This window comes from Malaclemys terrapin, chromosome 5 (genome assembly GCF_027887155.1).
Source record: "Malaclemys terrapin pileata isolate rMalTer1 chromosome 5, rMalTer1.hap1, whole genome shotgun sequence".
Taxonomy (NCBI): Eukaryota; Metazoa; Chordata; order Testudines; family Emydidae; genus Malaclemys; species Malaclemys terrapin.
In genome coordinates, this window is record NC_071509.1 from 6,674,259 (window position 1) to 6,695,286 (window position 21,028).

The 21,028-nt window shown below is 40.7% G+C and overlaps 1 protein-coding gene across 1 annotated transcript in view; it reads right to left on the reverse strand.

Moving 5' to 3' along the window:
* Positions 1-21,028, reverse strand: part of ATRN (attractin) — a 251,846-nt gene that overhangs the window by 7,836 nt on the left and 222,982 nt on the right. The window contains exon 27 of the mRNA XM_054028816.1: positions 15,932-16,039. Coding sequence (XP_053884791.1) covers positions 15,932-16,039 — 108 coding nt within the window. The remainder of the gene's footprint in view (positions 1-15,931; positions 16,040-21,028) is intronic.

Below are 21,028 nucleotides of genomic sequence, written 5' to 3' on the forward strand. Positions count from 1 at the left end.
TTAGTTTCCTGTTGATTATGAACACACAGCACCTAGTGGATTCTTTGATACTAATGAAATACTTATTGTGTATAGGAAGGAACAATCAGCTGCACACATACAAAATGGGAAATGACTGCCTAGGAAGGAGTACTGCGGAAAGGGATCCGGGGGTCATAGTGAATCACTATGTTTCACTTCTGTTTTGGTCCCCTACTACAGAAGGGATGTGGACAAATCGGAGAGTGTCCAACGGAGGGCAACGAAAATGATTAGGGGGTTGGGGTACATGACTTATGAGGAGAGGCTGAGGGAACTGGGGTTATTTAGTCTGCAGAAGAGAAGAGCGAGGGGGGATTTGATAGCAGCCTTCAACTACCTGAAGGGGGGTTCCAAAGAGGATGGAGCTCGGCTGTTCTCAGTGGTGGCAGATGACGAACAAGAAGCAATGGTCTCAAGTTGCAGTGGGGGAGGTCTAGGTTGGATATTAGGAAACACTATTTCACTAGGAGGGTGGTGAAGCACTGGAATGCATTACCTAGGGAGGTGGTGGAATCTCTATCCTTAGAGGTTTTTAAGGCGCAGCTTGACAAAGCCTTGGCTGGGATGATTTAGTTGGTGTTGGTCTTGCTTTGAGCAGGGGGTTGGACTAGATGACCTCCTGAGGTCTCTTCCAACCCTAATATTCTATGATTCTATATGAGTCAACAGTGTAACACTCAGAGGGTCCTGTGGCATCTTTGAGACTAACAGAAGTATTGGGAGCATAAGCTTTCGTGGGTAAGAACCTCACTTCTTCAGATGCAAGAAGAATGCTTGCATCTGAAGAAGTGAGGTTCTTACCCACGAAAGCTTATGCTCCCAATACTTCTGTTAGTCTCAAAGATGCCACAGGACCCTCTGTTGCTTTTTACAGATTCAGACTAACACGGCTACCCCTCTGATACTTGAGTGTAACACTGTTGCAAAAAAAACAAACAAACATAATTCTGGGATGTATTAGCAGGAGTATTCTAAGCAAGACATGAGAAGTAATTCTTCCGCTCTGCTCTGCGCTGATTAGGCCTCAAGTGGAGTATTGTGTCCAGTTCTGGGTGCCACATTTCAGGAAAGATGTGGACAAATTGGAGAAAGTCCAGAGAAGAGCAACAAAAATGATTAAAGGTCTAGAAAACATGACCTATGAGGGAAGATTGAAAAAATTGGGTTTGTTTAGTCTGGAGAAGAGAAGACTAAGAGGGGACATGATAACAGTTTTCAAATAGATAAAAGGTTGTTAACAAGGAGGAGGGAGAAAAATGGTTCTTCTTAACCTCTGAGGATAGGACAAGAAGCAATGGGCTTAAATTGCAGCAAGGGAGGTTTAGGTTGGACATTAGGAAAAACTTCCAAATTGTCAGGGTGGTTAAGCACTGGAATAAATTGCCTAGGGTGGTGGTGGAATCGCCATCATTGGGGATTTTTAAGAGCAGGTTGGACAAACCCCTGTCAGGGATGGTCTAGATAATACTTAGTCCTGCCTTGAGTGCAGGGGACTGGACTAGATAACCTCTTAAGATCCCTTCCAGTCCTATGATTCTATTTCATTAGGCATAAAATTGTAATACTGTATTTAAATGCTCAACGGAAACTCAATATAATCCAAGATTCTAGAAAGGGAACAGGAATCAAACAATGCAATTAAATTACTGGTGCCTAATAAAAAAGGATACAACAGCAAACAAAATGAAACTTTAACCTATTTTTATATTTCATATTAACCCTAATGATTACAATGAAGATTTATTAGTCTTTTTGAAATGTAGATAAATTAGTATTTTACAGCCTAAAACAACATAAAGGCAGTCTGTAAAAATCTGCAGTCGTAAACAAACCAATCTCCCCCACCGAAAAGGAAAGAAAAAAAAAAAAAGGATCAAACTCAAAACAATTATTATTCTATAAAGCAAGTGAGCATATACATGGGTGTGTGGGCTGTATTATCCGACTAGCAACTCAATTACTAGGGGTAATGGAGAGAGCACAGGGAAAGCTTCTTGGAAACTGAAGCAATACACAACATCCAGCCTTCTAGCCTACTCAATGGAGAGGAGATGCTGGGCATTTAAAAGTTTATTCGCAATCTCTGAAAAAGAAAAAAAATCCAAGCAAACGTCGTATTCCTTCCACTGTCCAAAAATGCTACTAAATTTGTGGGGTGTAATTTAGTGCTGCAGCATTAGCCCGGTGCTTAATCTTACTCCGAGTGTTAGCAACAATAAATAGCAAAGTCCCTGGAGAATACAATGGCATGGAACAAAGTAGTGGGTGAATGAAATGTTGGAGCAAATACAGAACTCATTTGTTTTATGATCTAATTTTAATTTATTCTCTTTGCACCACTCTTGGATTATAAAATACCTTTGCTACACCATTCCTTCCCCAAACAGAAATGCTAGATGCTACCCTTTTCAAATGGAAGCATTATAGATAACCTGCAGTGTCATGCTAGTGATTCAGCAGATAACCATCTTCCTTCTGCCAGTACTAAGCCAAAGCCTTTATACTAATGAGGATGGGCTGTGCGGCTGGAGGTGATATCTTTTGGGTGAGTTACAGAACACATCCTGACCTGCTGTAGTCACTCAAAATTCAATGCCACGGTCACAAGAGTGAAGTTAACCCTCATGCTCTGGTTAATTTCTAAATTAAAGTACTTACATTCTGTCTCCCTAAATGTCTACTTCAGGTTTATTTACTCATGGTAGTCTTCTCTTCCTGCACTAAACTGATCAGAAAAGCTGTGTGCTGTTAAACAGCTGTCAATTTTTCACCACAGAGGTGGTTGCATTTCCGTGGTGAATTAAGAGATTTGTGAATATACAATTTGTACAATAGGTAGCCAAACTGATTGTTTTAGGATATATTTGGAAGAAAGGGGTACAATAAATGCCCTATCATGTTGCTTTGGATAACTCCAGAATAAGTGCTATGTACTGCCTACCACTGTGCACTGTTTTGCTAAGACAGGCCCGTCATTAGTAATAACAAATACAGCATATAAAACAGAATCAAGTCTGGTGAATTTATTTCTGACAGCACCAACTCAGTCACCTGCTTTTTGAACTGTGACTCGCATGACACCTCATCTTCAGCTTGTGTTAGTGAGGGCCAAAAGCAAAAAGCAGCGTGGGGATACGACTCGTGCATCAGGCAATGGCAACGTTCAGTTTGATGTTGGCAATGGCTCAGCCTGTAGAGAAGGACATACTATGCCCTCTATTACATCTGGCAACTGATCACTGGAGTCTGGGGAATGTGTTTTACAAATATATAGACACACTCGTGAATAAGTCAAACAGCCATTTACTGGCTATCTTGATTGTGATCTCACCAACTGTGCAAAGGTGGAGCTGGCATCACCATGGGCCTAGACATTACCATGGTACATCTTAGCCTGTCCCACATAGTAAGGGCGTTTGACGCACTAGTCCTATATTCATATGGGCCACACCAAAGAAGCTTCTCTTATTGCTAGCAGATAACAGGGCTTCCAACTGAGCCAAGAACTATCTATAACCATGTATTTGTACAGCACTCAACACAATAGGGCCCTGATTGCGAGCATGATTTCTAGGTGCTTCTGTACAAACAAACAATAAGCAGCCAATGGGGAGAGCTTGCTCAGACTTCATCATGTTATTACTTCTCTGCCACAGACAGACAGTCCAAAAACAGTCCCTGCTTTCCTCACTCCCAGCCAGTAACCAAAGCATTAACTTGCTCAGTTTCCTAATTTTCCCCTTCTTTCCCATAACAGAAATTCTAGCTACCTTCAGTCATCTCCCCTATGACAAAAGCTCCAAATGCCTCATGCAAACTCCCCTACTTCCCTTGGAGACTGGAGTCCTATGTTATGAGATTAGGACTGCGAATGGTAGGCCACTGAATTCTCACACTGGAGATCCAGGTCCTCTTGCAAGATCCGAGGGAGGCAGACACAGCATGGACACTGAGCAAGGCTTGCAGTTTTCCCTTTGGGTGATAATGAATTATTGTGTTTTTGTATGATTGATGGCTGCTATTTTCCTCTTAGAATAGGCCTCTCCAAACTTTGCCACACCTCTCAGTAGCAGGTTCACCCAAAACAAATCACTATGGGGACTCTGACATTGAGTATTTTGCTAAGCCTGTCATTGAAATATAAAAGCAATTCCTTTTTATTAAAAACCTAATGATACAATAAAAGTGCACATTATGCAAAGCTATGCAAATTAGGTACAGCCCTCAGACTCTTGGCACATCACTAGTGCTGCCCTTGGTGTCCAAACACTTGGATGTCCAGATTTTAAAACCACATGGGGTCTCTCAGTTAGAACAGATGGCCAGGGATTGTGGTTAATGAGATACAAAAGATTTCACCTTTAGGGCACTGGTTCAAATGCACATTCCTATCATTGCTAGCTGATGGCCCATCAGAAATGAGTTGGTGCTTTTAGTCTACACATCACATAAGCCACGACTGGCACCCTTGTTGGCGGTTTCAAAGGCACCAAGGAGTGAATGGCAAAGAGACTTATTTCCTTCCGGTTACAACTGAGAGGTGGTCAGTGTCGGAGAAGCTTGCAGTGCTGCTGTCAATGCCATATCTGGACTTCAGTCTCCAAGACTGTCAATTTGGCACTTTTCATCAATGCTCCCTCCCCCCCTTTTAAGGAAAAACGTAAATGTGGCCAGAATGACGACTTTGCACAGGTGGTAAATGCCTGCACTGGCTCACCTCTGCCATTAAAGCTACTATTAATGGAAGGGTTCTTGTTTTCTTGTTGAACAACAAAATGCTAGGAGCCAAGGTAACTTGAATTTTATATCCAAGTTATGTCACATGACTTTAGTTCCTAGATCCCATAATATACACACGTCTGAGGGCTGAACTGCAATGTCAGAAAATGATGAGGTGCCACTGATTTTTATTGGCCAGAACAGCCATGAGTTTTGCACTGGTCAATATTAGAAAAAAGTGCCCTTTTTTATAATGTAATTTTAAAATGAATGGTATCTTGTTAACGACTGAGGCTATAAAAAAAATCTATTTTGGCATTTCTTCAATAAAGCTGCTATATTGACCAGAAATGCTGTGGACACAAGCCAAGGAATTATTTTGTTTGAGTGTTGATGTGTGCGTAATATGTAGAGTGTTATAGAATTATAGAAGTTAAAAATGGTCAAAGCCTCAGTTAGATCATCTAATTAATCCACCTCCCCTGGCAATATTGTTCCCACACTAGCAGTACATTTTGTAGTACTTCCTCTAGATTAGTTTTAAATGACTCAGGTGATGTGTCTACCAGCAGTTCCCTTGGGAGCCAATTTCACAGCCTAATATAGCTCACAATCGGGAATCATTAGGTGATGTTTAGCCTAAATTTGTTTTATTTCATCCCATTATTTCTATTAATACAATTAACATACAACACATGCTAACAATTATGAAAACTAATGAATACAGAACAATAAATATTCTATAGAATTTAAAACATTGAACAGCAATTTTATTTTTCTAGAACACATTTTAAGTATACTGGCATGTTTAATCCAGTTACTATGCAACACTGACAGGCCAAGCCAATTGCTTTTCGAACATAGTAGGACAAAATGTATTTTTAATGTTTTTATATGGCTTAATAAATAGTCCCAAACCATCACAAGCTTTCAATTTCCAGTAAGGCTATGTGCCTCACAGAGTTCCTTAAATGGAAGCAGAACCTATGGCATTATTACTGAAATAGTTAAACAGAGTTTCAGCTATGAGTCAGATGACTTCACTGTTGTAGAATAGTGTCAGGCTAAATTTCCAGAGTTTTTTTGAATGATATGATTGAAAACTGACCAAGCATTCATAAAATAAAACGTAAGCAATTTTCCATAAAAAGACAGATTAAATGAAGTTCTAAAAAAATCACATCCCCAGAGTATTTCATGTGCTTTCTCATATGGAGACGAATTAACTTCTTGTAATTATTTGAAGTGCACAATTCTTGATTAAAAATTCATATTCATCTTTGAAACCTTGGCCCTGATATTTAACTAGAAGCTGGCCCACCGTAAATTGGTCTTTTTCCTTGAATTGTTCAGCCCATTTCAATACTGGGTTTATGTCTGGAGTTTAAGAACATAATTTTTAAAAGAGGTGCTCAAGCCTTCGGGCTAGCCCTAGCATAGTCAACATTTGGGCATGACCACACTGATTCATCAGTATCTTGTATCAGAAATGCAAACGGCCACAAATGAACAGTAGAAAGATCAATGGGGAGTTATACCCAGCTACGTTTAATAAATAACCACCCCACTTTTAATGCAGGAAGCGTCAATCCAGCAAGCATTCAATGCAAGGTCTACGTGAAGGGAAAGATTAGTAACAGGAGAACTTGCAATGTTGCCAGGTAATGTTAAATTACAAAACCTCTGGCCCCATAACGTTCTCACAAATAAGGTAATAATCGCATTTATCTTGAAATTCTCCACTGCTGCCCTAGGGGTAGCGTAAGACAAGGCCACAGCATACAATATGGCCAATATGCATATGGCAAATGTTGAAAGTTCACCTTGATTTCACATGTACCAGAGGGTAGTTATGCTGTTAATTTCAATAGTAGGTTGCTTTTTACAATAAAAGGTGCACATAAAAAGGATGAAACAGCAGTTAGATTATCTCAGACACAAGGCACTTAAAACTTCTGTGCACAAAGGAATGCAAATAGGTCCTCTCCAATAGTTTTCAGAAGCTGTTGGTGTTGTTAGTGTTTCAATCAGAAAATTTCTGCCAAAGGGAAAGAAGAGTTTAAAAAGACCCTTTACTCAAAGCTTCACAGAGTTTGCTTTCTCTCCAGCCATTTCCCTCTCATCAGCTAAAATCAGAGTAAAAGCATTTCCAACTGGTCAGTTTTACTGAAAATATTATCAGCTTTTCAGTTTTATTTATAAATACTTAGCTCATACATTTACAAAATGTGGACAGTTAAAACTTGCCATCATTCCATTTACAGACCAAAATGTATACCCAGGGGGCAGGAGAACCAACCTTTGCAGACACATGGTCAGGACAAACAACAGATCACAGAGCATCACCACCAAATGTGTACTGCATAACAATGCAAAAGCTTTCTCGAAGCAGCAAATTATGTAAAATGAAACCCACACTGACATTAGCTGGAAATAATTCATTAAGTGAAGGGTTTAGCATCTTTTGTTGTTTTCACAGTACAGAGCGTTATTAGAGTATATTAAATTCTAGTAGAGCTAATCAGTTTTACACACCTCACTTGTCCACACGATCTCTAGGTTCTTACCACTAGCAACTACACATTACCTTGACAGGTGTTCAACGGGTAGCACACACTTCTATAAATTAGAAAGCAGGAGAACATAGGCAGAGTCAACAACAAATATAATTTAAAAGGCCAAAATGGATAAATCTCACTTTGTTCTTATGTTCCTCTGTACTGCAACATAACAGTAGCTATCCTGACATCCGTTCGCCTACGTGGATCACATTTGCTGAACGGACATTCTGGTTCCACTGTTGGTGCGTATTTTCAAAAGCAAACAGCGCAGTTACACACTGATGTGCAATCTGAGTGTTTTAGTATTAACGAATCAGCAATTATTCTTTTAAAAGGGAAATGATACCCTCTCAGAAGAATGGAACAAGTAATAAATTAGAACTAAAAACCTGTTATAGCAGCCCTTCTGACTGAAATGCAATGGCCTGTGGTATGTGAGAGGTCAGACTAGAGCAGGGGTGGCCAACCTGTGGCTCTGGAGCCACATGCAGCTCTTCAGAAGTTAATATGTGGCTCCTTGTCTAGGCACCGACTCCGGGGCTGGAGCTACAGGTGCCAACTTTCCAATGTGCCGGGGGGTGCTCACTGCTCAACTCCTGGCTCTGCCACAGGCCCTGCCCCCACTCCACTGCCATGATAGATCAAAATCAATGGTTCAATTAGTCCAGTACCCTGTCTTTGAAATTGGACAGCATCACAGCTGCTTAAAACGAAGGTTCAAGAACCATTATGCTAGGAAGTTATGGGATAACCTGCCTCTAGGTAAGCTTTAAGACAGGATACTTCTTTACAGTACATATAAAAACTGGACTGGATCATTACAAAATGTCCCAAGTGATGGAAGCCCCATTACTTCCCTGAAGTGACTATTCTGCAGAGCTATAGCTCTCACTAACATTTTTTTCTGATATTCAGTTTAAATTTTCCTCTCAATTTCATCCCATTCCTCTATGCAATATCCCTTTGTTGCAGCTTAATTCATTCCTCTCCTCACTGCCCCTTTAAATAGATATAGACAGTTGTGCTCCTCTCAAACATTGCTTAGTCAAACTATACAGTATATACTTGGCTTTTAATCCTTTTAGAAGTCAGGCCAAGCTCTCTGAGAAGTTGGGTTGCTCTCCTCTGAACTCCTCTAATTGAATCAATTTTTATAAGAACATAAGATCGGCCATACCGAGTAAAATCAAAGGTTCATCTAGCCCAGGATCCTGTCTTCTGATGCCAGGATGCCCCAGAGGAATGAACAGAACAGATTATCATCAAGTGATCTATCCCCTGTCGCCCATTCCCAGCTCCTGGCAAACAGAGGCTAGGGACACCATCCCTGCCCATCCTGGCTAATAGCCATTGATGGACTTATCCTCCATGAACTTACCTAGTTCTTTTTTGAACCCTGTTATAATACAGAAGTGCTCAGAACTGAATACAACAATCAAGGTGCACTTACAGCAAGGCTTTAGAAGTGATGTCTATGTGCAATTTTGTATTTCAAATTATTCCCCCCACCCCTCCACCCAAATGCAATAGCTTACAGTTTTCCAAGTCTGCACCTCATTTTTTTTTGGTTCAAATGTCTAACCGTTCTAGCTATTTCCTGGCCTTGCTGATATTCACAACTCCTCCCAAGTTACTGTGAATGTCCTGAGCGTGCTGTTTACCACCTTCTAGATAACTAACAAAGATGGTAAGAGTGGACAGAGCACAGGTCCCAGTGATACTCCACACCCATCTGAACATACTACTGTTTATCTCTACCTTTTAATAGCTGGGGCCTTCAGGCAGTTTTTGATCCCGTTGACAGCATTTCTTCCCATGCCAGTATGAATTGATTACTAGACTGACACAGGCTACACTTGTGCCACATTTCTGCTCTTTCTAAAGTAGAAATCAAGCTTGGTGTCTTGATGCCTGATAAAGGGACAATTAAGAATTTGCAGTGAAACTAACTTTGGCCCTATGAAAACTAATGTGGAATTAAATGCACGTCCATACCTCAAAGACATTAACATTCCAAACAAGCTGCAGACTGTTTTCTTGACAAAAGCCACTATTATTTAGCTATTTAGACTACTTGTAGACATGAATAGCCTCCAGTTCACCAATGAAAGGATAACCATCTATCAGTGCTGGATTCTAAGTGTGGATAACAGAACACAATACAGTGAAATCTGCACTAATGGCCATCTCTAGTTGACAATCCTGTCTTATGAGACTGCTTTACAATCTCCCTCAAGGTTTCCAGCACAATTTTGTTTGACCTGTTATGAAAGACAAACTTTACTAGGTATCTGTTTGTTGATCCCTGGGGTAGCTGCTTAGGACGACTTTCACAGTATATATCTTTACCTCTGCTGAGAATGTAAGTACTAGTTGAATGCTCTTCCCTACTTTAAGATACTTAAAGATCATCTATGCCAACACTCTAAAATATTCTCTAACTTCTGTTTGAAAAGCTGATTTTTAAGTCTATTTCCGACTGACTGCAAGAATCTTCTTAGAGTAGTTCAAAGAAAAATATCTAAACAATAGCCTGACTCCAAGTAACTCAGTTTAAAACATTTGCACAGGTTCTAGATGACCAAGGGTCTTAAATAGTCTTATAAAAGTTGTAATGTTCAGCGCGTCAGGAAGTTCAAACAGCTGCAGCCAAGGGCCAACAGTTTTTGTAATGGCCAACCAAATTTAAGAGAAGATTTGTGCTCTACTGGGTATCTGAATGGAAAAACTCCCAAAGGAGCTAGTTATCTGTTGCTTAGCTGCACACTAATAAAATTGTTTCCCTGCAGGTAAATGACTTTCTATTACTATGATGTGCCCTAGGAAAAATACTAATTGAAAACACTGTTCTAATATGTCCAGCTGGAAAATATTAGCTTAGGATGGAACTAGCTTGACGCTAAGCTGCCAGCTGGCCATGCACAATGGAAAAGGAAAGAGGCCACATTCCCCATTTTTCAACTCTCTTTTGTACCCCAAATAAAGTAGTTATTAACCAAAAACCTCTGATTCATGTGAAAAAAAAGCCATGGGTTTGTGATTAGCACTAAGAAATCTGTAGTTCTGGTGCCAAATGTGTACAGGGGAGGGTAAGCCAAAGAGAGGATCAACAACGGTGGCACACTGAATGGTAGAGTGACTGGATAACTACTTACGGTTCAATAACATACCCAACACTTCTGTTTTCAATCTCCCTGTTCTGGCAATAGGAAACAGAACGCAAAATATGCAGTTCCATAGTTGCGCATCTGCCCACTCCACATCAACTCGGATTCCTGCAATTCCCTTCAGCTAAGAGGATTTCCTACCAAAGAGCAAGGGGAGTGTGGACTAAGATGGTGGCTTCTCCTTTGCAAATTATTTGGGGAATTCCAGTGCAAGTGGAAAAGGACTGGGAGAAAAACTGAAATTGACCAAAGGGACATGTAGACGACATATTCAAAACTGAATATACCTGTTAGGTGTAGTTTCCATCACTTTCATTGGAGTATTAGTCAACAATCTAGACCATCTCTCTGGGAATATTTTCTGCAATACTCAGAGCCTACATTTTTGCATTGCAGCCTTTTAATTTCTCCCCCAAACCATCCCACCTGCACTGGAATGCTTCAGAAAGTTTCTACACATTAGCCTCAATTCCCGGTCTCTGGTCCTATTCTCAAATTCAGCAAGCTACAGAAATGATTGGAATTCTTAACTATCCTTTTACTCTTGAAAAGCTGGCCTTCACATCCAATTCCTGGGCCATGTAAGAATGTCAGAGCCTGCCAGGTCTGACAAATCAGATAAGAAAAGATGGCAGCCAGACAGCAGGCATCACGTAGAAGTGAGAAAGGAAATGAATGAGGTCCTATATGTGTTGCTATTTATGGAGCCCTTCACAACAGAGGGGCAGCCCTGTTTAACGTAGTTCTAATCAAAAAGAAAAAACAAAAGGAAAGGATAAAGAGAACAGAAAAAAGTCCAAAGGAAAAAAATTAGTTCAGAAAGCTAAACAGGAGAGGAGAGGAGGAAATGAACAGATATTGAAACACCCAAAGTGAAAACAAAAAGCGAACAGAAGATATTAACTGCAAACAAACTTGTCATGAAGTCAGAAAAGTTTAGGACAGCTCTACAATGTTTGGTTCTGGGCTAATACTGCAGGAGTGGTGTTTTCAGTTAGCTTATTTCTAGAAAAATTAGTTTAAGTAATGGAAAGAGGGGAAGGGGAAGTGCCTGCAGGAAGACTGGTTTCATATAGCATCTAACTCATTGCCAGTTCTTTTTGCCGTTCTAATAGCAAACGTAAAGCTGCTTTTTTTCATGGTAAAGGTCATTTTAGTTTAGATGATAGATCCTGTGAAAAGTCAGAGCAGAACTTTAATAATTCATGCTAGTCTGAACTTCTTAACCCTGATCTGAATTTAACAAAGACTGTCTGTTTTCATACTAATGATAAACGTATGCATGGTTTTTACAGTATTATTTTTGTTTTAAAGAAAGCTGGCTTTTCTGTAAACTCTATCAGTTTACTTCCCCAGACTAAAAAGATTAAGAGGGAAACATACAAACAAGTGAGTTGCGCATACAGTGTAAAACAGCAGGTGAAAAAGAAGGCCCCTGTAATATATTTTTATAGTACACCTATGTGAACTAAGCCAATATGTCAACATCTCTGTCAAGTAATACAGCTGTTGCATTTCCCCTAAAAAACAATGATGTTCACAGTAGTGCTGGACTGAGTTTGCAGAAACTGAAGTCAACTAATTTAGTCACCAAACAGGCATAGTGCAGGCAAGCTTTCCTGCAGTGGCCCACCAATATGCTTTGATCTTGATTTGGAGGGACCTTTTTTCAGGGAGAGAAGAATGTCCATAACCATTCATTGGAGCCTCGGCTGAGATAACAAAATTGCCAATTTTTATGATCATGTGTGTGATATGGACAACTGGTTCCATAAAGACTTCCTGTAACCACCTACTTCAGACTCTAAAAATGGAAAAGACCTAATAGGGCATCCAGGATATTAAAGAATCATAGAAATGAAGGTCTAGGAGGGACCTCAGTAGGTCATCTACTCCAGTCCCCTGCACTGAGGCATGATGAAGCATTATCTAGACCATCCTTGACAGGTGTTTGTCTACCCTGCTCTTAAAAACCTCCAATGATGGAGACTCCACAACCTCCCTAGAAAATTTGTTCCCACGCTTAACTACCCTGACAATTAGGAAGTTTTTCCTAACGTCTAACCTAAATTTCTCTTGCTGAAGTTTAAGCCCATTAGTTCTTGTCCTGTCCTCAGTGGAGAAGAAGAACAATTTATCATTCTCGTGTTGATAACAACCTTTTACGTACTTGAAGACTGTTATCACATCCCTCCTCAGTCTTCTCCAGACTACCCCCCCGCTTTTTCCCCCCAGTCTTTCCTCATATAGGTCATGTTTTCCAGACTTTTAATAATTTTTGTTGCTTTCTTCTGGACTGTCTCTAATTTGTCCACATCTTTCCAGAAGTATGGTGGCCAGAACTGGATGCAATACTCCAATTGAAGCCTTATCACTACTGAGTAGAGTGGAAGAATAACGTCTCATGTCTGGCTTACAAGATCCCTGCTAATACATTGCAGAATGATGTTTGCTTTATTTGCAATAGTATTACATTATTGACTCTCATTTAGTTTGTCATCTTCTATAACCTACAGATCCATTCCGGCAGTACTCCTTCCTAGGCAGTTATTTCCCATTTTGTATTTGTGCAATGTATTATTCCTTCCTAGGTGTAGTACTTTGCATTTGTCATTATTGAATTTCATCCTATTTATTTCAGACCATTTCTGCAGTTTGTGAAGGTCATTTTGAATTCTAATCCCGTTATCAAAAGGACTTGCAACCCCTACCAGCATGGTGTTGTCTGCACACTTTATGAATGGACTCTCTATCCCATTATCCAAATCTTTTATGAAGATATTGAATAGAACTGGATCCAGGCAGACCCCTAAGGGACCCACTTGATAGGTCCTTCCAGATTGATTGTGAAACAGTGATAACTACTCTGAATTTGCTTTTCCAACCAGTGTGCACCCACTTTATAATACATTTATCCAGGCTATATTTCTCTACTTTATGAGGTCATGTGAGAGAGCATTAAAAGCCTTACTATAGTCAAGATATATCACATCTACTGCCTCCCCCACATCCACTAGGCTTGTTACCATGTAAAGAAGGTTATTCGGATGGTTTGATATGATTTGTCCTTGATTTATCACCTTATTTTCCTCTAGGTGCTTACAAATTGATTGATTATTTGCTCTATTATCTTTCTGGGTACCAAAATTAAACTGACTGGTCTATAATTATGGCTCTGTGTCCATCATGGAAGTCATGGATTCCATGACTTCTGCGACCTCTGCAACAGTGAGTGTGGCTGACTCCAGGGCCGCCAAAGCATCTGGCTCCAGGGCTAACTGCCCAGGTGGCCCTGGGGACAGCCACACCAGCCACTACTTGGGTGCCCCCCACGAGTGGCCGTGGTCCATGTCCGTGTCCTCCCCCGCCGCCCCTGAATGACCCCCCAGACATGCCCCGCCCCCAAGATTTAGTCACAGGTATTTTTAGTATAAGTCATAGATATGGTCACGGGCCGCGAATTTTTGTTTATTGCCCGTGATCTGTCCATGACTTATACTAAAAATAGCCGTGACAAAATTGTAGCCTTATCTAGAATTCCCTCGGTTGTCCTTATTCTCCTTTTTATAGAGAGGGTCTATATTTGCCCTTTTTCAGTTTTCTGGAATCTCTCCTGTCCTCCACGAGTTCTCAAAGATAATCACTAATGGCTCATATCTCCTCACACAGTTCCTTTAGTATTCTAAAATATAGTTCAACAGACTCTGTCGACTTGAAGACACCTAATCTTTCTAAGTAATTCTTAACTTGTATCAAACTTTTTCAGTGTGTGGATCACATCTTAACAAAAAGATTGTCTTTTGGTTCATCTCTCTGTCAATTCTAACTCAGAGGCATTTATTTAACACCCTTTTAGAAATTACAGAAACTACCTACCAGTTGGACGTACCGAGGGCTTACTGTTCAAAAGAACTGAGCACTCACAACTCAAATTAAAGTACATGGGAACAGCTGATGTTCCAAAAATTCAGGCCCCGTAAGTATCTCAACCGAGTTGCCCAATCATCAGAAACGCTTAAAATTAGTGGATACTCTTGCGAGTTTTGGCCTTACTTTCTCTATTGCTCAGTTCCCTATTTGCAAAATAGGGACAATACCTCCCTGCCGGAGACAGAGGTTATGATAAATTGATGAAGCACTCAGATGCTGTGGTAATGCAAACCCGAGAAAACTCTGAACAAAATTAATTCTAAATTCAATGCAACGTTTGGACAGTATATAGCAAATACGGTAGGGGGTGCACATTGAACAGTGAGGCTGAAAAGCAATGCTGAACTGCTGCCTCACTTATGGAGAGCTGTCCATCCTGTGCCCTGAATGAGGCAGAAGTCCTATGGAAAAAATAGTATGAACATGTAATTAAAGACTACCAATTCATATGCATTAGGTGCAGAACTAAAGTCACATGGGCATCCTAATTCTGGCATTTCCTGGCACCTGAATTCTGGACTTCGCAACTTTAACATTCTTTTATCAATATTTTTGTTATATTTTATATACATACATAAACACACCCCACATATATTCTAAATATAGAATAAATATAAAATTCGGGGGGAGGGATAGCTCAGTGGTTTGAGCATTGGCCTGCTAAACCCAGGGTTGTGAGTTCAATCCTTGAGGGGGCCACTTAGGGATCTGGGGCCAAAATCAGTACTTGGTCCTGCTAGTGAAGGCAGGGGGCTGGACTTGATGACCTTTCAAGGTCCCTTCCAGTTCTAGGAGATAGGATATCTCCATTAATTTATTTATTTATTTAAATGGAGGGAATATTTTTTTCATCATCATGGTAAGGGCAGGCAAGAAGATTTTGTGCCGAGGCTCTTAAGTGAGAGTGCCATAAACTTATAGACTAAGTATGTGTACAGTAGATAGACAAATTGTACTCAGGAGAGCTTCGCTTTGCTTTCTAGTGTACAGGTCTTATATCAGAAATTTACCACAGCCATGATCTCTCTCAAATGCTTCATCTTCACTTTTAACTCTGCAGTTTCCTACAATTACAACATACTGCATCTAAAAGTATTCCAGAGTAGGGGGGAGACACTTTGTAATTCTCTCCTCCCTCCTACTTTGTATGCATCACATTTTGCTGTGAACATTTATTTGCATCAAAAAATACATTTATATCTTCACAGAATTCAAAGACAATTACTCTTCTGTTCCTTTTGAGAGACCTCACAAAAACTGTTTCTATTTGCAGCACCTACAGCTATTTCCAGCCAACTGTTCTGCTGTGTTAAGCTGTATCCTTCTTCATTACAAGCATAAAAACTAAAAATTGGTGTAACTTTTATTAAAATCAGTGTAGTCCAAAATATGTAAATGCATAACCTGAAGGCACAACATTAGGTCAAAACAAGATGATGGCTTTCAAGTGCTTATAGTTCCTTACAGGTTGCCAATGAGCAGCAGATGAAGATTAATTACAGGTAGGACTGTCCAAACAGCATGAACTCTCACCTTTATGCTTCCTCCAATGAGATCAGGCGGCTCTTCATCTGTTTCTAAGGCAACGTTGATGGAGGCAAAGGGACGGCTCGCCATCTGTTGCATCTCACGGAGTAGTTGCTAGTGAATAAACACAGAGGTATTAATACACTGTTCCAACATAAAGAATACAAAAATGTTCGACAGATTTTACTGAATATGGAAAGATATGGACTCCAGCATGCAAACGCTTCAAAACAAATTCCTGATGCTTTCACTGGGCATAAAGATGGCACAAGGGAACCTGATGAGAACAATTTCTAAATAAAACCAATTGTATAAATATAAACAGGTGTAAGTCACTCCAATGTGAAAATTTTGTATGTCTACACAAATCAGACAGCTGCCAGTATACTTGTCATATCGGTATACCACAAATTAATATTAAACATCCCTGTGTATTATTCTCAACACTCCAAATGCATCTGTGAACAGCAAGCATGGCTTGCAGGAATATGTTTTATTAAAATACAGTACACGTTCCTGAATAATCTTTAGAAGCTCCTAAAACACAAGAGGCATCTTTTATTGTTCTCTTTACAAGTTGAGTTTTAGTGTTATGGTTCTCTCTCAAACATACAATGGCAGTCTCTACATGGCAGACTACAGTTCCAATTTTAGTTCAGCAGTAGTAGGAAAAGATATCCTTTTTAGCTCCTGTGGTTAAAAGTCCCTTGCTCTAAATGCAAATCAAGTCATTGGTAATGAGATGTAGGTGTCAAACATCAATTCCAGCAGGAATGGGAATGATGTGGCACCCTGCCCATAAATAATCAAATAGCATCAGCCACTTAAAGATCAGCATACTAATGAAATCCCTTTGATTTATATACTGTACTGTATTTAGTATTACACTTTTGTATTACTATTACCTGTCAGTCACCTTACTAGAACTACTACTTCTGATCCCAAAGCAACTTTGCAGACATATGGAACAGTACTGTATCACCATTCATTCCTGTCCATGGCTTGATCATGTCCCTCCAGATGATGTCTGACCACCTAGTCGGTGGATGGCCTCTGGGTCTGACTGACTTTGGTTGTACTTGCACTATTTTCATTGGCATCCTATCATCTGTCTTCTGCAGTGTCCACACACCATTGTAATCTTCTGAATTGCAGCCAATCCCATATCCCGATTTCACATCCTACTCTCCTTCTAACTTAACTTGTCTTAAAGTCATTCCACTATACAATTGTTATCTTCTGAAGAACTTATCTTTACTGCCTCCAACCTTCTCATGTCTGTTCATTTAACGCAGCTGCCTCCAGAGTAATACCGTTACTCTATGGTCTGGAAGTAAAGTAAAGTATAATTTCCAACTGTGAGCTCTTCTGTATCCAGAGAATGTTGTCTCCTGTATGGCAGCAAAGGAAACTTGTAATTTCCTTAACTCCATCGCTACTAGCATGGGTCTGGCCTGGAGCAAACAGGGTTCTGATAGTCTAGCTTGGAATACATGTAATATGTTTAGCTGTTACCTGAAATGCATGACCATTTCCATTTGCTAGGTTTGATAAGGCCTGGCTCGAATACCATGTAAGTCAGTCTTGACTTGCTGTACTCTTTTTATAACAAGTAAGTTTCAGATGTAATGGCTTACTAGGCCAATCCGTCATATTCAGTTAATAATGATTTAGTTGGTGTTGGTCCTGCTTTGAGCATCTAGTCCTGCTTTGGACTAGATGACCTCCTGAGGTCTCTTCCAACCCTAATATTCTATGATTCTAATAGGAATGACATGTCATAGCCTGCTGGCCTATGTTTCACTCTAGTCCTCTTGCCTTCCCAGGTTAATGAGCATGGATATCAGTACTAAATGTATTCTATACTCAAAAAGCTAGACTACTGATATGTTGCCAAAGATTGCAAGTTAAAAATACTCCCCCCCACCCCATCCTTTCAATGTTCTTACTATTGGTAGGTCAAAAAAATCAACTAATTATTATTTGCAGGACTCAAGATGTGTTATGCAATTTGCAAACAAAATAAGATGAGTCCCTTTCTCGGCCAACCTAAGACTACAGTCTCAGGGTGGCAGAAGAGGATATAACATACCAGCACAGGGAACAAATTTAGGTTTAGCAGACAGTCCTTTAGAGCCATAATTTCTGTATTTTCTTTAAACAGTGCACCTCCTTCTGTCTCTCTTCCTCTCTTATCCAGCTGACTTCTGCTCAACTCATTCATTGCTGACCGAGGTTAAGAACATCCTTGTTCCTCATCTCTCTTCTACTCTGCCATTTCCACCCACAGACAGGAAGTGGGGAGCGAAAACACTGACTTGGTGAATTTGAAATAGGATATATAGCTGCAGGTCTCTGGTGTGAATGTAGACACGGTCAATAGTGACCAATAATCTCTGCTATGTAGTCTTGTTTCAGTTTGGTGCTTTATGTGAAAAGCTGTTTTACTGTAGTTCCCATGGATTGGTATCCACATCATACAAATCATCATCCGGTTTTGCACTCTTGTTGGCAGTATCAGCTAAGGCACCAAATAGGAGACTAAGAGACCACTCCTCTCATCCCTAGAGTTGAGACACATTGTACTCTTGGGGGAATTCTGCACCACTGCGCAACGCAGAATTTGTGCACAATTTCACGTTTTTCCTGCAGGACTGGGGCTGCAGAGCTTCTGGGAGCCACTAGGGGCTGCTGGACGCTGCAGAGCCCAGCTCTTAGTGAGCAGAATGCCCAGCCCGCGGGGATAGAGGTTGCATGCTCTGGCTGCCTGGTTTGGCAAAGGGTGAGGAAGGGCAGGGCTGCACCACACCACGGTCCCTGGCAAGACAGTAAAGAAGCTGGGGTGGATAAAGGCTCTGGGGGTGCAGGTGTCTGAGACGGGTGCTGCCCCACGGCTGGGCTCTGGAGGGAGTGGGGTGTGAGTGTCTGGGCAGGGCAACTCCAGGCACCAGAGTAGCAAGCAGGTGCCTGGGGTGGCAAATGAAGGGGGGGGGGGGGGGGCGAAGGACCTGCCATCGAATTGCCGCAGTGGAATGAAGCGGCGGTAGAGCTGCCGCCGATCGCGGCTTTTTTTTTTTTTTGGCTGCTTGGGGCGGCAAAAACACTAGAGCCGGCCCTGTGGCTGGACTCTGGGGAGAGGGGGTGCGGATGTCTGGGCTCTGGGGATGCCCATGGCTGGGCATTGGGGGGAGGAGTGAGAGTTTCTGGGTTCTGGGGGTGTCCACGGCTGGGCTCTAGGAAAGGGTGGTGTGGATATCTAGGCTTTGGGGGTACTCCGTACCTGGGCTCCAGGGTGGGTGTGAGTGTCTAGGCTCTGGGGGAAGGGGAGTGTAAGTGTCTGGGCTCTGGGAGCCCCACCCAGCCCCCTTCAGTACCCCCCAAGTGGAACTGGGTTGTCATAGGGATTTCTTTAACTCTCTACTCTGGGGGTGGGGTGGGGAGGATCTTTTGTTGTTGTTGTGTGTATTGTTGACATGCTTGTTGACAGGTATTTTGAATAAATTACTGGTGTGATTATGTTATGTTATTTTGACAATTAAAATATACAGAATTTTAAAATATTGTCTGCAGAATTTTTAATTTTTTGGCGCAGAATTCCCCCAGGATGATGTGGTGAGGCTCAGACCACTATGCCTCTTCTATGGACAGAGAACTTCACTTTGTAGGATTTCAATCCAGCACCTTTCACCAACACAAAATTAAATAGCAAATCTTGGTCTGATTTCTAAAAGATTAGCAAAAGCAACAAGCTACACAGTAGCACTGATTTGAGACATCGCCACAAACAACGTAAAGGGAAATCCTAGAAATCAGATTTTCTGTGCCTATGTTGATCTTTTTGACTACTTGCCAGGCAAACTCAGCAGTGGTAAGGAACCACTCACTGATCTATTAAACCTCCAGAGTTTTAGAACACTTAAAATACACTCAACAGATCGCAAACTAAAGCAAGTGTGAAGCAGATTGTTGAGTAGTCGTTCCCATAATTGTCCCCTTCAGCTATCATAAAGTGCTTTGTATAATGGCTGCAAAATCAGAGAACAAGCTGTCCTGAAAAAGATGTCCAAAAGAAGAATGAACCAACTCTTACAAGTAAGTTTAGTTTACTAAGCACAGTGTGAGGTTTAGCAACATCACTCCTGTTGAAATCAACAGAAACGTTATGGGATAAAATCCTGGCAACACTGTGAAAATACAAACAACTTTGAAGTGACATTACTGCCTACATTTTCACAATTGGACAAGGATTTAGCTCTGCAACTACCATTCATTTCAACAAAGGATTGTACCTTTCAGTATGAGTAATCTGAATATGTGGAATACTGTATAAATGCTGGCTATTATTGCCAGTTATTACAACAGACATCTATTTCAGAATAAAGTCTGGCTCTATCTCAACAACTGTATGGTTATATTTTAAGATGGAAAACCATTTCCTGTGTTTCAAACCGACTGACAGCTCATCTAAGGATAAGGAAGTCCTTTCAAAAGGCAACCCAACAAATATAGCCTGCGTACTTAACCTGCACCGGTTGAAGTTTGGCAGTTCAGCCTGTGTGCATATTTTAACGATATTGCCCTAGTTACGTGTCAAGCTCCCTGATGTAAAGCCTGGTTGCTTTTCATATTTGTATAAAGGAAATCATGTATCAAAAAATAAGATCCACTATAAAAATGGGGTTCTAGAAATAAATATTCCTTAATGAAGACCTTATTTTTCCCCAAGAGAGAGACATTTTGTACACTTAATCTGTGCACATATATCCCTGCTGAAAGACTGTCAATGGGGTTGATGGTTTAATGAAGGTTTTGTGTTATAGAGCTAGGGAGATACATTTTGCATGGGCAGTGTGTGTTCTTATCTGGAGAGAGAAAAGAAGATTCTAGTGAAAATGCGAAGTTTGTCAGTGGAAACATGCTATGTGGATATTAGGTTATGGTAAAGAGATGTCCCATCATTTGGAATTGCCTTGCTTTCAGTGGTTTGCTTTGTGGGATGTCACACAACCGACCTTAATCAATCACTTTTAAACAGTGTTGTTATTTATATAATACATAATTGATAGGGCTGCAGGAGTGTTTTAAATCACTTGTGCCCTGAAC